The sequence below is a fragment of the Tasmannia lanceolata genome, unplaced genomic scaffold (assembly GCF_043159265.1).
Source record: "Tasmannia lanceolata isolate RefF3 unplaced genomic scaffold, GAP_Taslan_0.1 ptg000013l, whole genome shotgun sequence".
Classification (NCBI taxonomy): Eukaryota; Viridiplantae; Streptophyta; class Magnoliopsida; order Canellales; family Winteraceae; genus Tasmannia; species Tasmannia lanceolata.
In genome coordinates this window covers 2,970,841-2,990,756 of record NW_027518690.1, presented here as the reverse complement: position 1 = coordinate 2,990,756, position 19,916 = coordinate 2,970,841, and the positions used below count along the sequence as shown (strand labels likewise).

Below are 19,916 nucleotides of genomic sequence, written 5' to 3'. Positions count from 1 at the left end.
TTCATTCATGGATTTAAAGTTTTTTCTATGTAGTACTGAAATTGTGAAACACTTGAAGCTCACACAATACACAAATTTATTAAGTGCCAAAGAGAAAATGGTTTTTGGAAGTCTCTCCTTATAAACGTTTATCTTACCTTTGAAGCTGAAGTTCAAGGTGGCAAACGGGCCGGGCCGGGCCGGCACGGCACGACCAAATGAGGCCCGATAGGCCCGTGGGCCGGGCACGGAACGGCACGGAAGGTTCATGGGTCGTGCCAGGCTAGGCCGAAATCCTCGAGGCTAGGCACAGCACAGCCCGCGGTACACCGTGCCGGCCCGTGTTTTTTTTTTTTTTTTTGAATTAAAACATTTCTCGGAACTCCGTACTGGGATCCCCACGGAGTTCCGAGAAAGTATTTTTTTGAAACAGAACATTTCTCGGAACTCCGTGGGGATCGCACGGAGTTCCGAGAAATGTTTTTTTGTCTTCTAAAACCCTGTTACCTGCACTAAAAGCGGATTCCGATGCTACTGTAGACACCGGGGGGTTAGTAGATCACGTGCCATGACGGATAACACTGGATATGTTTTCTCATTTGCTTTCTACCAAGCAAAATTTCAAAAGTTTCCTATTTTTCGGGATTGATATAATGTTCATTTTTTAAATACAATGATAACTCATTGCAAGATGCTTCACCAACACTACTAGGTTTTGCTCTTTTTAGGCTTATCAAAGTAAAAATTGGATTATTTTTAGGCCCCGAGCTCATAGAAGAACTAGGTCTTCTTTGTCCTTGTTCTACCTCATATATATATGATACATAGACCTTAATAATAATTTAATTTAATTTATATTATTCCCTGAATCTTCAGGATGATTACCGAGGTTGTTATTGTGCTCTTCTAACAAGACTTATAAACCTTGTAACTTAAACCTAGGGTCCATTACTGTAGTGAAGGAATATAAAAGTGGAATTTCATTAAAACATTTTTTAAATTTAGCCTCCATGACTTCAATTATTTGTTCATGTCTTTCAGTTTTATTTTTAAAAAAAAGTAAGCATGATGTTATATAAGTTACTCATAATTATGTTTGAGGTTGGTTTGTAAACAGCAAAAAAAGCATTAGTTGCAGTATAAAAAAAATTTCAAGAAAACTCATAAAACCCTCACAAGTGTTTCAATCTGGGAGACCTACAGTGTAACAGAGAGGTTGATGTCTGTTTTCCATAGGTTGATCCTAACCCTCCGATCTGAATGTTAGAGGGATGATCATGTGGCCCATCTAATGGACGGTTTGGATCATCATACGGTGCGGGTCATACTGTACTTTTAATAAAGTGAGGAGTGTGATAATCAAAATATAGTAGTGCTGATAACATTTTCCTTTTTTTAACGTGGAATTTATCTAGGGACCTAGGGCGGCACTTGAAATTTTATTGATAGAAATAAGTTACTCTCTTGCATGGCCATAGTTTTGTCCAAACTGCGGATTATTTTCAACTCATCGTATCAAATAGGGTTCCCTTAACATTATTAGATGGGCGAATGGTAATGATCAAGAACTTTTGCGCCTGCTTTATCCATTTCTCAAGATTATTCTAGTTCAAATTCATTATTTAACTAACTGAGCTAATCACATCTAACAGCTCCCCTCGTGTCTCTTGGGGGATCCAACCAGTTCCCATAAGTATCATTAACTCTAGTAGAACGAGAATGATTAGCCAACGAATCTGCAACACAATTACCTTCCCTATACTTGTGAGATATGAAGCAGTTCATACTAGAAATGAGAGAGAAGCAGTTCATATATAGTAGATATGAAGCTATCGTTTTCCTTGCACACAATACTACAAGTAAACAAAGAAAAAATGGTAAAAGACAATTACGGGTGTGGTCTTTCCTAATAACGACCTTTTGAGCCCTGAGTATGTGATTGGACACGTTAGTCCAATAGGCACGCAAAGTGCCGAACAATTTCTGCAGATTTCACCTTGATCGGATGATCCTAGCCCTTTGACCCATCAAGACTCTCTTAGAGTTTAGCAAGCAAAGCTAAACTATTAATCTTTGTAAGCTCAACATGGGTGGTGACTAGAGTCACGTGGATCGCCTCACTATCATATTTTACACACTATTTGATAAAAGTCTGATAAAAATACTCATATTTAGTTAATGGGGGGTGATAAATCGACTCCCCAAATGGATAAATTGACTTGAGAGAGAAAGACACATGGGGGGGTCAATTTATCCATTTGGGGAGTCGATTTATCACTGCCCTTAGTTAATTTATTATCAAAACCCATGTTGGATTACAAAACTACCCTAGCAGCACTCCATTTTAGTTTCTTTCTTATAGGGGTAGTTTTGTCATTTAAAAATGGCAATTAGTGTAGGCGTGTGTGTTTTCCTAGCAGAAATCGCAGCACTCCCGTTGAATAGTTTCATTTGACCCTGGTAAGTACACTGGTGGCCCACCAGATCGACGGCCATATATCCACATCATCATCTTAGATGCCACATGTACGGTGGATCCGGACTCTCTAAAAAAAACAAAAAAAAACCATGCGAGAAGAAAAATCGGCCCCAAAAAACTGTTCGTTTCTGATTCAACTAAGAAGATGCAGACAGAAAAAACGAAAGGGAAGCTGAAGAACAACAAAGAAGAACAAAATTAGGGTTAGGGTTTCTGAATGGATCCTCAGAACACCGATAAATCCGATACGAAGAAATCGGACGAAAATCACTCTCCAGACCACGTTTCGTACCCGAAACTCGATCCGAAAGACATCGATCTCCCTCCTCCGTACGAGGAGAAGTGGGAAACATTCGTGATCGGATCATCTCAACCGTCCGATCCTCCTACAACCACACCTCCGGTTCCGGAGCCTCAACCCGGGCCGAAAACCGTCCGATGGAGCTCCGATCTAACGAGAGAGTCCGATTCGACTCGTTCTCACGCCACAACGATGCCCTCCGAGTCAAATCCCTACATCTCTCCCTCTCCCGCTCCCTCCTCGTCTTCTTCTTCGGCTAAAAGTGAGATCTTGATTCCGATTCTCGATTAATCGATTATCTAACAGAACTTTTTATTCGTTTTTTTTTTTTTTTTAAATTTTCTCAATTTAAAGGAAAATGATATGATTATGATTAATTTAGAGAGATATTATCATAAATCGAAGGTCTCTTTAAGTAAAAATTGAATAGAGTCGTTCAATTTATATTTCGTTCAATTTATATTCTTTCATAAAAAGAAAAGAAAAATTATATTTTTTTCATGTGTAAAAAATGTAGGAAATTTTGGAAATATTTTTCCTTCCAAACTTTTCTATAGAATTCCTGCAATCCAAACTTCCTTATAGGGCCGTTGGGGTTTTTTTTTTTTTTTGGTTAGATGTGTTTTTGTGGAAATTAGGGTTATTTATAATTGCAGTTTTTTTGGATTTAACTAGACTAGTGTTATGTGCCTAGATGGTTCCCGTTTAGGTAGAATAAATTAGTTTATGTTTGGTGGTATTTTGTAGGGCTGCAACTCGAGCCGGGTTTTACCCGACCCGCATCGACCCGACCCGAAAATAGGCTGGGTTGGGTTCAGGTTTCATGGGTTTCGGGTCGAGCCGGGTTTAGCATTCAAAAGCCCGCATGAATCTTGGGTCGAGCCGGGTTTGAAGGGGTCCGACCCGACCCGAGTTACATAAGTTATAGTATGTACATTTTTTTCTATTGTTAGTTAAAAGTTAAAAGTGAAAACCCACGCACCCACTGTTATTGTATGTGAGTGTAATTTCTGCTTCTATGAATTGAGTTGATTCAAGTGTTTGATTCGGCATTGTTTGATTGTAATTACAACATTGTTTGATTCAAGTGTAATGTGAGTGTAATTACATCATTGTTTGATTCAAGTGTAATGTGAGTGTGATTTCTGCTTCTATGAGTTGAGTTGCCTTGCCAAATAAGAATTTTCCTTAAAAAATTGCGTCAACGTGAAAAAACCCGACCCGACCCGAACCGACCCGAGATTTATCATGGGTAGGGCCGGGTTTGGGAATCGTGGGTTTTCCGAAAAAAAGCCCGACCCGACCCGACCCGAGATATTTCTCGGGTAGGGTTGGGTTCTCCAAAACCCGACCCGCCCGACCCGAGTTGCAGCCCTAGTATTTTGTCTCTAGTTTTGGTTAGGATAAGAGTCTTAGTGATAAGGGTTATCTAGATTGGCTTGGGTAGGAGTTTTACAGGAAGTGGTAAGTTGATTTTCTATAGATAATATGTAGTTAGTCTTTTTTCAGATTAATGAGTAATTTATCCCAAAAATTGTGTTTTGGGCACAAAGGAGGACGCACCCTTGACTCAAAGTAGGTCAAGAGGCTTGTATTTCCTCTTAGAAGATCACTCCTGTTGCGAACCGATTTGGGTTCATAACAAGGAGTCCCTTTTTCTTTTTCTTTTATTTGGTTGATTAAATGATGGATTTTGAAGATATGTAATTCATCTAATTATATGTAATTGATCTAATTTGATTAGATACTATGGATACGGTTCGCAACGTACTTGGTAAATGGAGGAAGAGGATAGGAGAAACGACGAAAAAGGCTGAGGATCTAGCAACAAATACTTGGCAACACTGTAAGTTCTGTTTATGGGTGATTTTCAAGATATATATATATATATATATATATATATATATATATATATATATATATATAGAGAGAGAGAGAGAGAGAGAGAGAGAGAGAGAGAGAGAGAGAGAAATGATTGTGCGGTCGACTGCACCAAGCTTAGGTGCGGTCGAGGGCCCCAAACTCATGCGGGCCCACTTTGTTAGGATGACCCAAAGCATTCATTTGAAAGGCCCTTACATAGATGGGGTATGTACAAAAAATCAGCTCCTTACGATCATCCTAACCCATCCATTTGTGGAGGTCAAAATGGACAGACACCGTTTGCCACAAATCTGCCCATTTTTGCCCTCCATTTTTTGAGGGGTTAGGATGATCCAGTGGACCTGATTTTTTTGTACACACCCTATCTATGATGGGGCCTTGCAAATGAATGGTTTTGATCAGCACAAAAAATGTGGGACCCATGTGTTTGGGCCCTCGACTGCACCTAAGCTTAGGTGCGGTCAGCTTAGGTGCGGTCGACCTCACAATCTTATTCCTCATATATATATATATATATATTTTAATTTCTTCAAGTGATTTTGTTAGTTCCCTTTTAATTTTTTTGAGTAACAATTTGTTAGTCCCCATTAAGTAGAGTTAATGTTCTAATCTAAATTGGAATTTGTCAATTTGTTAGTCCCCATTAGTCAGAGTTAATGTAGTAATCCAAATTGGAATCTGTGGTCGATTGCCTTTTTCTGTCTGAAGAAGAAGATTACAGATAAATAGACGAATGAAAATAGGGCGATGATAAATTCAAACCCCCTGTAGGATAATTCTCACCCCTTTAAAGGAGGGCATGTTGTAGACTTCAACGCTTCTTCTTTTTTTGAAAATTGACATATTTCATTAATATTAAGATAGCAATCGGGACCAGTAGTCCCATCCTGCATTACAAAATATTAAGGTGGACTGGACCGACATGCCGTCACCAGTCCAAGAGATAAAGAAAGCAGCACCCGAACATCTATTCAAAATTCACCCACCATCCATGTCTTCCCAACATCCACTTCCCTTACCCAAAAACCAATTATAGTTTCCCAAGAATTCCATCCAAATAAACTATTACCCTATAATCCCGTTCTACTTCCTTGATCTCTTTACATTTTCTCCATCCAGTCATAAACTAATTTTCAGATCCCGTTCTACTTCAACGTTTTTTTAACGTTAAAGGGGTGTGACTTATCCTACCGGGGGTGCGAATTTATTATTTCCCATGAAAATATTACAGGTGCATGTCAATGGGCAAAGATCGCCCAGAATACAAAAAATCTCTATTGACCCCGATCCTCTAATTTGGCCAACCAATCAGCTAAATCGTTGGTACTCCTGAGAATTTGAACAAAAGAAATGTGCTATTGCTTTGCATATCACTAATCTCATCCAAAAATTTGGCTAATGAGATTGCTAATTCGACTTGAATCTGTTCGGGTATGCTTTGACTGCATTTGGAGAAGCACTAGGTGTGATAACAGTAGATTTTTTGGCCATTCTTGGCTTCTTATTTTAGATGAATGCATTTCTTTTTTCTTTCTCAAACTTCATCACAAATTGTATAGAAAAATTGTTTTGAATTTGGCTGCAGTTCTGAAGAGGTAGGTAATTATGATCATGCGGGGATTTGAATTGTACTTTCAGATCTCAACATGTATACTTGCTTCCATTTTAACTTCCTTGTGGAATACGAAGCAAAAGGTTTCTTCACTTTGCATGCACTAAATAATTTTTGTGCTTCAACTGTCTGCCCTTCTCCCAAAGTTACAGGGTCATTTTGCTGAGTTCCTTCGACATGGTTCTATCAAGCTCCCTAGGATCCTCTACTTGTTCACCTGTATGGATTTGGGGTACTGTCAGTTCATCGGGACGATCGCCCTCCCAATTCGAAGTATTTTCCTGGAAGTTTTAACCTTGTTGACTATGACAACAGTGCTTTGATTTGTTACTTCAATTCTACAGTTTAGATTCTGCTGTCAAGTAAAATGACAACCTACAGTCCTGATTCTAACAGAGGGAAATGCACAGCTAGGAATGTAAGTGGAAGTCTGCTCCTGCATACTAGGGGGTTTTGTTTCTGGATGCCTTTCTAGTACCGTGACTAAAATTTAGACGAAGTACTAGCGCATACAAATTGAGGATTGGTCCACAGTTTCACTCAACTAGCGTGCAGCTTATGAAATTCTTAGACGGCATTGTTTGGTATTTTCTCTGTAGTTCTGCACTGATGTCTTTGAGCAATGGTTATGGCTAAGCGAAAGGAAAAATAAGTCTACTTCTTGTCCTGGGGAATTGGATCCATTATCTTGAAAATACTAGTTGTTTAATAAAACTTTTTTTGTCTCCAAGACCCTCTTCTTTTCCTCTTATCCTCCTCTCGTCCATGCATATTTTGAGTTTTATCCATCCTAATGATATTTTTTTTGCCATTCAAAAAATAATAATAATTTTTTATCAAAATAAACATTATATTTAATTACCCTCTTAAAACCATATTATTATGTAATGTATTACATTTTATATCCATATTATTTTTTATAACCATATTATTATGTAATATATGTAGAAAATTATAATAAGCAATAACCTATTATTACTTAATTGATTACTTTTAAAATATATATATAATGTGACATGGGGTAAGAATTGATTACCTCATACTGATGCAAAAAAATTTAATAAATTACTTTTTATAACCATATTATTATGTAAAAAATTAAAATTTAAGAATTGATTGAAATATTCTGGCGAATCCACGAATCTTTCTTTTTGTGGTTTTTCGAATCTGATTCTCGATACACGTGTTCGATTCTGACACTCGTATCCATAGTGATGTAACGTGTGCATTTTGACAAGTGTCTAGGTAGATGAATGATGGTTACCTCACACTTTTTCTATGCCACTAGAAAGTGATAGACAACTCATGTTATTGTTCTTTGCTGGGTTTTACAAGAAAGTGTGCTAGCTCTTGTGGGTGCAAGGCTTGAACTTAATTGGAGTAGGTTCAGACAAAGTAACTAAACTGTCATAGTACCACACGGATCACAATATATACTATATAGCACAGTTGAAGATATGGTGACCTCATCTTTCTCACTCAACCAAAGATCAAACCAATAGTAGGGCGGCTAACTGATAACAACCTAGTTATTTACCTGGCCAAACTGGCCTGGGATTGGTTTGTGGTGAGAAACAGCAACATAAGATCCATCCTTAGCAAACACTGGTGAGCCAAATACTACAAATTTCAACAAGGAGGTGGCTTAGAACATGTGGTTTTTGAGGCAAATATGATGACTTGCAGTGGCCAAATATGGTCATCAGTAGGTTTGGATCGACAATCTGTGGTGAATCACTGATTTGCAATTAATCAGGACATTGGTCGGTCACCCGTGTTGGGAGGAGGGAGATGTCTTCGATGTTGGCAAGCGTGGGATTGGTGGGAGGGCAAGAATGAATCTCGGGGATGAGAATAAATGGCTTAATCTTTATTTTTATTTTTTTAAATGTTTCTTTTTGTTTTCTTTTTGCTCTTTTTGAGCAATAACAGTGATTCCATCAAAATGAAACAAGTACAAAGTAGGTGGAGTACAAAAAGCTGATTGAACAAGGTGTCCCATGCTATTATATCAAATCAGTAGCCTCAAAAACCATCCTAATCAGTAATCATGGAAGATTTGTTGCTTTGAACATTGAAGAATTATAAGGCTACTAGTGGAACCTGGGGAAATGAAGGGCTCCCAGATTCATGCTGGCCAGTTTGGTTAGTTGGAATCTATGTCACAAATATCGTTCTCGGGATTTTTTTGGGCAATGGAAAACTCGGGATGTATATTTTTTTGGGGGGTTAGATATTGGGAATTTGTTTTGGGCTGCGCACATGTTGCCCTCCCCAGACCCCGCAATGACGGGAGCCTCATGCACTGGCTTGCCCTTTTTTTGATATTGGGAAAAATTATAAAAGTAAAATTATTTAAAAAATATAAAAGTTTAGAAAAACTATAAAAAAATATCGTAAAAATATCATGATATTATCGTAATATTTTATGATAAAAATGAAAATATTGCTATATTTTTAAAATCTCGGGATTATTTTAGGATTTTGTCCTTTTTTTAAAATGCCGCGATAAAAACGCGATATTTTGAAAATATCTGAGATATTTGTGACTTAGGTTCAAATATCAGATCCCAAGTGTGGAAGGATAGTAACTTATCTCAAAATGTGCTTGCTTAAACACATAGTGTGATAGTGGTCTGGTCTCTGGTGTGGTTTCTTCAACGATGTACTGTGTAGTTTCCTCTGTTTTGTCTTATAAAATTCTCTATCTCTGTACAAAACAAAATAATTTTTGTTTCTTTTACACAAGTGATATAGCCACACCAGCAAGTTTCTTTGTGAATCACAACTGACTATATTAACGACTCTTTATTAAATCAGTGAAAACAGGCCCTAGTCTCGCTGATGCTGCCATGGGGAGGATTGCACAGGGAACCAAAGTTCTAGCTGAAGGTGGTTATGAGAAGATCTTTCGGCAAACTTTCGAGACGCTTCCTGAGGAGCAACTTCGCAAGTCATATGCTTGCTACTTATCAACATCTGCTGGTCCGGTTATGGGAATTTTATATCTGTCTACTGCGAAGCTTGCTTTTTGTAGTGACAATCCTCTTTCATACAAAGTTGGAGACCAAAATGAATGGAGCTATTATAAGGTATTTTGGTTTTGGATATACTTGAATGCTGGTGTTCATATACCCAATAACCAGACCAGCATTTGAATATAAGGTATTCCCACCAAAATTTTGGTTTTGTAGTGACAATCCTCCACGGCCTCCACATTTGGTTTTGGATGGAAATTTTTGTGGGAATCCTGTAAAATTATGGAAACGTATGGAAACATATTCAAATGCTGGGTATTTTAGATGACACTTCAGGAAGTGCCACTTAAAACCATCACATAAGTAAAAAAAAAACCTATCCAAAATGATTTAACTACATCGAACACCCAATGACATCCAAGATGATTGAACAACATCGAACACCCAATGACATGCATTGTCGTGCATGTCTGATACTTCATGTCACTTCTAGCTCATAATAAACAATTATACATAATACATGTATCATATTTCATGTGCAATTCATATAAATATAATTATGTAATATATGGTATATTATACTATTAAGTATTAATACACTGAATGTTTTTTGGTTTCACTATCCATTTTGGTTTCGGTGAAGATGGAAACAGAAATATTTCAGTTGTTTCATATCGGTTTCGGTGGAAATTTAAAACTTTGTCTGCTTACCTCTCAAACAAGGCTTGATGCTCATCTGAAAATTGATTCGAGTAATTAGTTTTTTTTTACCCAGAACTATCATCAGTTAACCTTTCCTCTCTAGTCCCACCGATGGATAGGCTTCCATAATCTTCTCCATTGATTTCCTGGGACTTCCCTCTTTGGTCCATTCCTCAAACACCATACCTACAATCCCTCTGTGCCTTGTTTATCTTCACCTTCACCCTAAGAAGCTTGCTTCCACTGTGTTTTGATTTATTCCCACCACGTCTCCAATTTAGTTCCCCAATAGCCGGAAAGTTTCTATTCCCCATGCATGCAGTGCTGTATTTCTGAATCTAACCTACCTCTCTACCGTATGTCCGTGGGACTCTGCTATCCATCGTCTTAGTCTTCAGAACGGCCCAATACCCCCTTCTTCCTGTTGTGTTAAAGCCCATGTTACATCCCTTTTGACTTGAAACCAGCAGAAATGGATCTTTTTCATAGTATCTGATGTCATGCAGCTCATTCTTCTTCTCATCTGTAGTATTCTCTTCTTTATAACTTATTCCTTCCCCTCTCTTGTCCTATCAAACACTTTAGATAAATTCTTCTTTCCTCTGCAGCATCAACCTGCACATCAAGCACTTGGCTTCTATAGCCCTGTGCATCAACCTTGTGAACGTGCATAAGGTCCGTCCTTTGGCCATCTAATTTCCATTGTCTGTCACCTACTCACCTGTAAGAATGTGGATCGATGCTCTTCATTTATTGGCTTCAGCAGAGGTATTGTCGATCCTTTTCTGCTCATATGCCTCACTTCTCCATCCCTTATTTTCCCTTTCTTGCTGGTTCTTCATGTGATTTTTCATGGATGCCTCTGTTTTCTTTCTCCGGAAAACACTTTCTGCCGAAACTTCTCCACTGGTAATTCATGTACCTGAAAGAAATACATAGCAATTCTTGCTCGTTCTGTCTATTAGCCCTCCTTGTTTCCCCTCGGCAGGTATTGCTCTTCTTGGATCGATTTATTGTCCATCCTTCTAAGTCTTCTGGCTGTCCTCCTGATACTCCTATGCTCACTCAGTTCTCCACCTTCTTGTCCACATGTGGTCTGCACCTTCAACAGAATCTTGTCCACATGAAGTCCTTGTATCCACAGTTTTCACATTTACAATCTCTGTCCATTTTTTCTGCGCTTGTCTCCAAATGACGTTTGCACCTTCCACATAACCTTTGCCACCAGAATTTTATGTAACCACAGTCACTGCAGTTCCAATATCCACGTCTCGTTCTTCTCCCAGCTCTCTTCTCTCTTGGTTCACTATCGCTCAATATGCTCGTCCCTAAGCGAGCTATTATTGTATTTTATTTTTTCACTCTTTGATGAAATCTCTCACTCAAAGAGAAAGCTTAACTGTTGATTTTTGTAGGCATTGATCCTATGGTGTAGCTACTGATGAGTGATCCATTTCGATTTTCTTCTTTCCTTGTGTGGTGTAAAAATGTGTTTCTTCCAATTCCTGAAGAGATCTTGGACCAAAATGCTTCAATAACATATTGCTAGAGCCGAGATACTGACACGCTATCTGACTGATCCAAATAATCTTCCTAACCAAGAGCAAATGTCGCCAAAGCGTCAATTATTGAACTTGGATCCTCTAGTTTTGGAGTGTGATTTATGAGCAGAAGGGATTATTTTTTGATTTTTCAGACAATTTGGTAAGAACTGGTGATTTTGTACTTGAATTTCGACAACCATCTTCTCCTTTACATTTAATGTGACTCTCCAATATGATTCATAGGTCAAGCTACTGTTATTTAACGTGTGGGAGGTGTAGCCTCAAAGGATTTTGAGTTGAGACATACCCATAGGTGTGATGCATGTAGATTCACATGCGTTTAAGTGTCGTACGTATGTAATATGCGTTGAAACCTAATGTTTAGGTGATGAGTTTTTATTAAAATAATTTTCAAGATTTATTTATTTTTGGTGTGGGTTTGTTAGTCTTAGAGTTGTGCATTGCCCTTGTATGATATTTTTAAAAACATTGAAGAGAAACAGGAATTTATGAATTCAAAAAAGGATAAAAGTTCCATATGTTTATGTTGTCATAATCTAAAAATAATCCTTGACTTCCCAAAAATATTGCAACCAGGTCTGAGTAGGGCTGTCTGGGTTCAATATTCTTGAGAAACAGTCATTTAAGTAAGAATTTGTTTTTTTTTTCATTATGATCTTATGCATAAATGTACGTTTAGTGAAGTTTATGTTCCTTTTTTAACCATATTGATGCTCACTGTTTTATCCATTCTCATTAATTACAAACACTGGTGTTTGTTTTTGTATACTGTGGTTGTTCAGTGTCTAGGTTACTCGTTTTGATTAGCAATGTGTATTTACAATATATTGTTGTGTTACTTATAAAATGTTAAATGTGTATTGAATTTATGCATGAATAGTTGCCCTCAGGCTTTTCATAAGAATTTCCTTTTTTTCATCTATTTTCTTAATTATTGTGGATTTCTTCATTTTTTACTGAAATTTTAACCAACCAATCCAGAAAATTTGTGAGACTTACGCCTAGGGTGCTGCTTTTATGCTAACCATTTTTTATTTAACTTTTTTGTTTTTGTTATTACTCTCTAGTGTTTTGAGACTGGCCAAAATTCTATGCTTAGATTTAGGTTATACTCTCAGATACTATTTTATACTGCCATTGGTTGTGTGTATTATCTGCCAAGCATCTGCTGAAGAACAGTAGTTTGAAGTAAAACAACTACTGGATTATTTTTAGTTAGGTAGCCTTGTCTTTTTTCATAGCTCATTCATTTATGCAGTTTCTTGGTAATAATTATGAGAGGTATTCTAAATTGAAGGACGCCCTTGCAGAAATGGGGTGAAAGGGTGCCCCCATAGGCTGCAAGGAGCAGTTGTGCATTTATGATGGCTGAAAGTCTAACTACATTAAATGCGTAAACGCTCCTTGCAGCCAATGGGGGGCATGCTTTCACCCATTTCTGCAAGGGCACCCTTCAGTTGAAAATACCTCTAATTATGAACTCTTTTGCTTTCAAACCAACTGAATATCTTGCTTGATTATTTCATTTTTTTTGTACTTGTTTTTTCTATTATGTTAATCATCCTGTATTCTTTCTTATCTTGTCTTATAATTACTTTGGATGACTCTCATCAATACTTAATAACACTGTTCTACATGCATTTATCTAATCATTCTGTATGATTACTTTGGATTCTATAAGCAAATACTTAATAACACTATTCTTCATGCATTTTTCTGATTCCTTTTATTTTCTCTTTCTAATATGAGTAGGTGGTTATTCCATTGCATCAACTACAAGCAGTTAATCCTTCAACAAGCAAAGTAAATCCTGCTGAAAAATACATCCAGGTTGTCTCTATTGACAACCATGAATTTTGGTTCATGGGTTTTGTTAACTACGACAGTGCCGTAAAACACCTAGAGGAATCCTTGGAAGCCCATCGTCAGCCACCCCAGCCACCCGTTTGATTCTTAGTCAGCTCTAGGGTTCCAATCCCATCCATTTCTGAAGCTGTAGTTGTTCCAGAGAAGCAGATTTACACACATTGTACTGTATTTAAAATTAGTCTGTAAAAGATTTTGCACTGCTATTCTTTGTATGTGTGTAGTCAGAGATTCTATTTTTTTCATTTATGATGTGATGTATCTTAGTGGACTGGTGTTAATGTTTGATTTTTGCATTTTGTTGCAGATTACATTGTAGTTCCTAAAACATTTTTTAGGGCATGGATCATGGATTTAAATTTCGGCTTTGGTTTCGGTAGGGCCGAAACTGCTTTTTTTTTTTTCAAATTTCGGTCATTTCGGTTGGGATGAAATCCGAAAATTTCAAATTTTGGCTGAAATTTAAAACAGTGGTCTGAATGAACCCTTCAATCCTATATCTGACACGTATCACCATCTCACTGACCTATAGGCTCAACTATCACGAAATTGGGAATCATGTTTCTAAAGAGTACAAGGCAGCCCCAACACAAATTCATACTGACAGGATGCTAGGGAGCAGATGAACCTGGAACTGAGTATAAAAACCAATATTTTTCTACTGATCTTTGGATAGTTGGGAGAGTCGATAATACTTGAAGCTAGTAATATTTTTTTTTACCATTAATGCAACAGTCTCATCCCTTCCAAAGTGAACCCCTCAAGGTTACCACTGTGTAGGCCTCTAATAATCAACATCCTTAATGAGTGCCCAAAGAAATGCCTTCCTGTTGAGAGCAATTTCTATATGATTCCCTCCTGGCCTTGAAGGTGCACGTTTTTTATAATAAAACAAAATTACAGTGGGGTCTACCTTATTTGGAGTTCTAAATAATTCAGTTGATTGGCCTACCAAGCCCCATGCATGTGGGGGCCACCATCTTATTTTGATGCTCGTGGATATGGTGGTTGCCCCAAGAACATCACCTGTAAAATCAACTTGCTCCAAGCCTCATCGAAAGGGAGACTCACTCTAATCAAGAACTATTGTATTGGTCGCCCTTTTAAACTCTCTGGGGCTACTGTAAAATCAATAGTTTAGTTGATTATTTTCCAGTGTGTTAGATGTAGATAGACAGAGATAAGAAGATCACTTGGAGCTGATCTGATCATTGTGACATTAAGCGCATTGGTTAATGACAAACTAAAAATTGTGAAAATAGGTCTTGGGCTCCTACTATCTTTCGAGTGCAACTGGGTTTATATTTGGGAATTCAAGTTGAGCTTTTACCTTAAAATCGGGTTGGGTCCAGGTTTAATCCAATTTTTTTTTTACCAAAAGCTCAATCCGACCCGACCCAAGTTGCACCCCTTTTCGATTACTATTCATCATTGTGGAAATATAAGGCTCTCATTGCTTGCTTCCACTTGGTGGAAAGGAAAGTTAAAAGGCCAGATTGAATGGTCAGTTGGTCACAATGAAACAGAACAGTCCTTCCTAGCAGGGGAACCTTCATTCAAGGATTTGAAATGTAAGTACCTCTGTTTCTTTTTTCTATGTACTACTGAAATTGTGAAACACTTGAAGCTCACACAATACACAAATTTATTAGTGTCCAAGAGAAAGTGGCTCTTGGAACTCTCTCCTCATAAACTTATATCTTACCTTTGAAGCTGAGGTAGTCCCGAGAATGTAAATTAAAGTACCATGTGAAAGAAATTAAGGCCACCCATTTACACTTCTTTTCCAAGGGGTTGTACCTCTCTCAAGTTTATAGTGTCAGCCTTGTACTTGAGATGCCTCTTGCACCAACAAAATGCACTTCAAGGGATTAAAAAAGCTCCTGAAGGATGTCTACATTGATGGAGGAACTTAGACAGAGTAGGAGATAAGAAAGATGCATTGCAGGACACTATTCTCTTGCCTTAGGCTCTGTTTCATTCGGCGTAAAATGGGCATAAAACAAAATTTACACTAATTTTTTCATGATTTACTTGGTCCCCAATTGCGTCGGCCAATGAAAGATGCAAGCTGGTGTTTGCTCATCATTAAGAAAATTTAGCTAATACAACCCAGGTTTTCTAATACAAGATGGCAAAATCCAGATTTTAACTTGTAAAATATAAATTTTCGCTTCTAAAATCCAGGATTTTACAGCCTAGAATTTTAAAATCCATGCAATCAAACGGTCCCATACTCTTGAGAATATCAAATTAAAACAAAGATCATTTAGGCTCTATTTCTTTCGACGTAAAATGGGAGTATAAAAAAAAATTAAGCCCGTAAAATTTGTTTTTAGTTCGTTTTACGCTAGCCTTAGTAAATGGAATTGATATATTCAACCCTTTCGTAGAAAAAGGGTGAATATTTCACTTCAAGTAAATCCTATTCTTAAATTTTAAAACACTGCTAGCATGACAAGGGGCATCGGATGAAACGTCTATACTATATGTTGATATTATGTTGGTGGGCCAATGATATGACTTATGATTGAAGGTCTCATAGGAGGATTTTATAGTATCTCTTCATTCTTTTGATGCTGATGGAAATATGAAAAATACTCTAAAAGGGCCCGTTTGGCTACCTCATATTTTGTATTTGGATTTGGAATTGAGTTTTGAATACAAAATGAATAGATCAGCCAGCTCATGTTGAGGGAGAGAGAGGGAAGGAGGTACTTCCAAGTGGAGGGGAGAGGTTGAGTAGTAAAGAGGGTGAAGGAAACAAGGAAACTGCCAGATCTGTGGATTTCCAATTACTTATTTCCAGCATATTTGGAAATCTGATTTTTTTTTCACCTTCAGCCGCTGATTTGGAAATCAAAGGATTTGATCCGGATCCAAATCACAACACAAAAAGCGCTGCAAATGTGAGAAATCCAAATCAAAATCTTCTCGGCATCCAAACGGGCCCTAACGGTAGCTTGATAAATAATTTTTAAAAAATTATGAAAAACTGAATAATCGTTTACTAAATTTGTCGTTGAACTTTAAACATAATTATTTATAGTTGACTTGGCTATAGGCCTCCTTGAATACCACCAAAATTGCTCCTTATTTGCAAATAAAATAAGGACCCATTTGCAGTATGCATTCGGCCCCGTTATAGCATGAATAGTGGGCAACTTTAACGCTTTTAGACGTCAAATCACTTTAAAAGGGGGACGAATGCGTACTGCAGGGGGTGAAAATATCATCACCCTATTTTTAAGTTGTTCTTATTTACAAACGAGACATTAAAGTAACATTGAGATTTCTTTATTCCGTTCTTTGATTTTGCCACTTGAGTTTCCCTCAATTTTATGGACCTTTATGTGCATTTATATCCTCTATTTCTTTGCCTTATGCACATATATATCCTCTAATAGCTTAAGCTTTCGGAGTAATTTGTTGCTTCACATGGTATAGAGCTATTGCCTCACGGCATTACTTCCCGGGTTCAAAGCCCAACAACTCCTTACACCATCTCTAGAGCTTAAGCTTTTGGAGTAATTGGTTGTTTCACACTAATATATGACACATTATGACTTTTGGGGAAAGTGCTTCCTTTTGTATTAAATGAAATAATCACCAACTACAAAAAATGGTCTATCATTTAACCGGAATAACCAATTAATCAAGATCTCTTGGGATCTCGAGTACCTTGCAGCTGGGCTTTACAAATTAAAGTTGTTCAAAGCCCAAATTCTATCTCCAGTATACAATGCCCAACCCCGAGAATTTTAACAGGACTGCACTTCCTGTATTCTCACGAATCAGAACCCATTCAGAAAAAAATTTAAACTTATATGAAAGAGAGAATAAAACGATTGAAGAAGAAGAATATTAGCAAACTCGGATCGAGTCGTTTTATAGACTCTGAATCGGTGCTAAGACACCCTCTCATGAAGAGACTCGCAACCTTCTAAAGAAAAGGCGCAACTCTTCAAATATAGGCGTTTAACAGAAAACTGTTTCGACAATTAAAATTTAAACTCTTTTGTTTAAATGACAGTCATAGCCGTTAGGCCTTAACCGTATTTTTATTTCTTCCTTCCTTTCTTCTTCTTCTTCTTCTTCTTATATATATATATATATATATATATATATATATATATATATATATATATATATATATATATATATATATATATATATATATATAGAGGAAAGTGTTTCTACTCGGCCGAGTAGAAAAGCTTATCTACTCCTCCCTTTAAAAAGTACAGTGGGCCCACACATTGTGGATGATCCAAAGCATTCATTTGATAGGTCTTATCATAGATAGGGTGTGCCCAAAAAATCAGCACCAAAGGGTCATCCTAGCCCTTCGTTTTGTTGGGCCTTGTAGAAACAGAATGGACGCATCTTACGCATCTTACACAGTGCGTCCATTCTGTTTCTACAAGGCCCAACAAAACGAAGGGCTAGGATGACCCTTTGGTGCTGATTTTTTGGGCACACCCTATCTATGTTAAGACCTATCAAATGAATGCTTTGGATCATCCACAATGTGTGGGCCCACTGTACTTTTTAAAGGGAGGAGTAGATAAGCTTTTCTACTCGGCCGAGTAGAAACACTTTCCTCATATATATATATATATATATATATATATATATATATATAGAGAGAGAGAGAGAGAGAGAGAGAAATAAGATTGTACGCTCGACCGTACCTAAAGTTAGGTACGGTAGAGTGCCAAATCACATGGGTCCCACATTTTTGGTGAGCATCTAAACCATTCATTTGCAAGACCCCATCATAGATAGGGTGCATACCAAAAATCAGCTCCATAGGATCATCCTAACCCATCCATTTGTGGAGACGAAAATGGACAGACAGTGTTTATCCACAAATCTGCCCATTTTGGCCTCCAATTTTGGAGGGGTTAGGATGATTCAATGGTGCTGATTTTTTGTATGCACCCTATCTATGATAGGGCCTTGCAAATGAATGGTTTAGATGCCCACCAAAAATGGGGGACCCATGTGATTTGGCACTCTACCGTACCTAACTTTAGGTACGGTCGAGCGTACAATCCTTTTCCTCATATATATATATATATATATATATATATATACTTGAAGTTCTTTCATGATGCTCTCTCAAAGAGAAAGAGCTCCAAAGAACTTAAATGAGATGAGTGAAACTATCTCCTATTTATAGATGAAGGGGTGAAGGAGTTTGAATCCTAAATCTCCATGTGGGATTCATCAAATTTCAAATAATTCCCACTAAAGCATTTGAAAAGATTCCAAATGAACAAGATGGAGCGAACTTTGCACAACTTTCAAGACATTGATTTTTCCTTTCAAATTAATGGAGGGAACTTGCACAAGTCTCAAAAACTATGACTTTTTCCCTTCAAAACATATTATTGTAATATAATATAATTTATAATATCAAATACATTATTAGTAATATAATATAATTTATAATATATAACAAATAGATTCTTTGCAAATCTTACGGTTGAATGTTGATCCTTTTTAGCACCAACATTATCCTACATATGTCCTTGCATGGAGAAGGAACTTATATTGCCACTTATTTGGGATGGAGAATGATTAGTTGAATACTTACATAAATCAATTCCCTAGGTTTGATTTTGTTCTTAATAGTAAGGCTGCAACTCAGGTTGGGCGGGTCGGGTTTTGAAGAACCCAACCCTACCCTAGAAATATCTCTGGTCGGGTAGGGCTTTTTTCTGGAAAACCCACGATTTCCAAACCCGGCCCTACGCATGATAAATCTTGGGTCGGGTTTTTTTTACGTTGACGCAATTTTTTAAGGAAAACTCTTGTTTGGCAAGGCAATTTCACTCATAGTAGTAGAAAAACTCAAGCATGGCAAACTCTTTAGTGCATTAACTAATAACTAGTCCAAAGAGAATAAATTGATGCATTACCAAATGAAAATGATTATACTCATATGAGATAAACAACAAACTATTTAGTGCATTAACTATTTAGTTGAAACTTGAAACCCTAGAGCTAAAGGGGGAAACAAACACAAGATGGAAAGAGTCCCTGTGATTCCGTGCGTGCATGCGTGAGTTTTACTTTTAAGTTTTCACTTTTAAAGTAACAAAGTTTTAGAGAAAAAAAAAACATACTATATAACTTAAGTAACTCGGGTCGGGTTGGGCCCCTTCAAACATGGCTCGACCCGAGATTCATGCGGGCTTTTAGATCGTAGACCCGGCTCGACCCGAAACCCGAGAAACATGAACTCAACCCAAGCTATTTTTGGGTCGGGTCGATGCGGGTCCGGGGGGTAAAACCCGACCCAAGTTGCAGCCCTACTTAATAGTGACTGACTTAGGTTTAAATAGATTAGATACATTAAATACTCAATTATATTGGAGCAGTTCCTTTTCTCACACATTTTGATGCAACACATTAATCAAGCTAGCATTAGGGGTCCCACATATTGACAGGTCAAGTCATGGAAGGAGGTTGGGAAAGAATATATATATATTTTAATAAGGAATTCCGAGTCCATTGGAAAGGCTGATTGGTAGAATCTCAT

At 37.4% G+C, this 19,916-nt stretch overlaps 1 protein-coding gene across 1 annotated transcript; it reads left to right on the top strand.

Annotated features, from left to right (window-relative positions):
- Window positions 1–2,568: 2,568 nt before the first annotated feature.
- On the top strand, window positions 2,569–13,672 carry LOC143889523 (GEM-like protein 1). The gene is made up of 4 exons (XM_077393770.1): window positions 2,569–3,021; window positions 4,504–4,605; window positions 9,076–9,347; window positions 13,253–13,672. The coding sequence occupies exons 1-4, from the start codon at window positions 2,676–2,678 to the stop codon at window positions 13,448–13,450; spliced, it is 918 nt and encodes a 305-aa protein (XP_077249885.1). The 5' UTR covers window positions 2,569–2,675; the 3' UTR covers window positions 13,451–13,672.
- The last annotated feature ends 6,244 nt before the right edge of the window (window positions 13,673–19,916 follow it).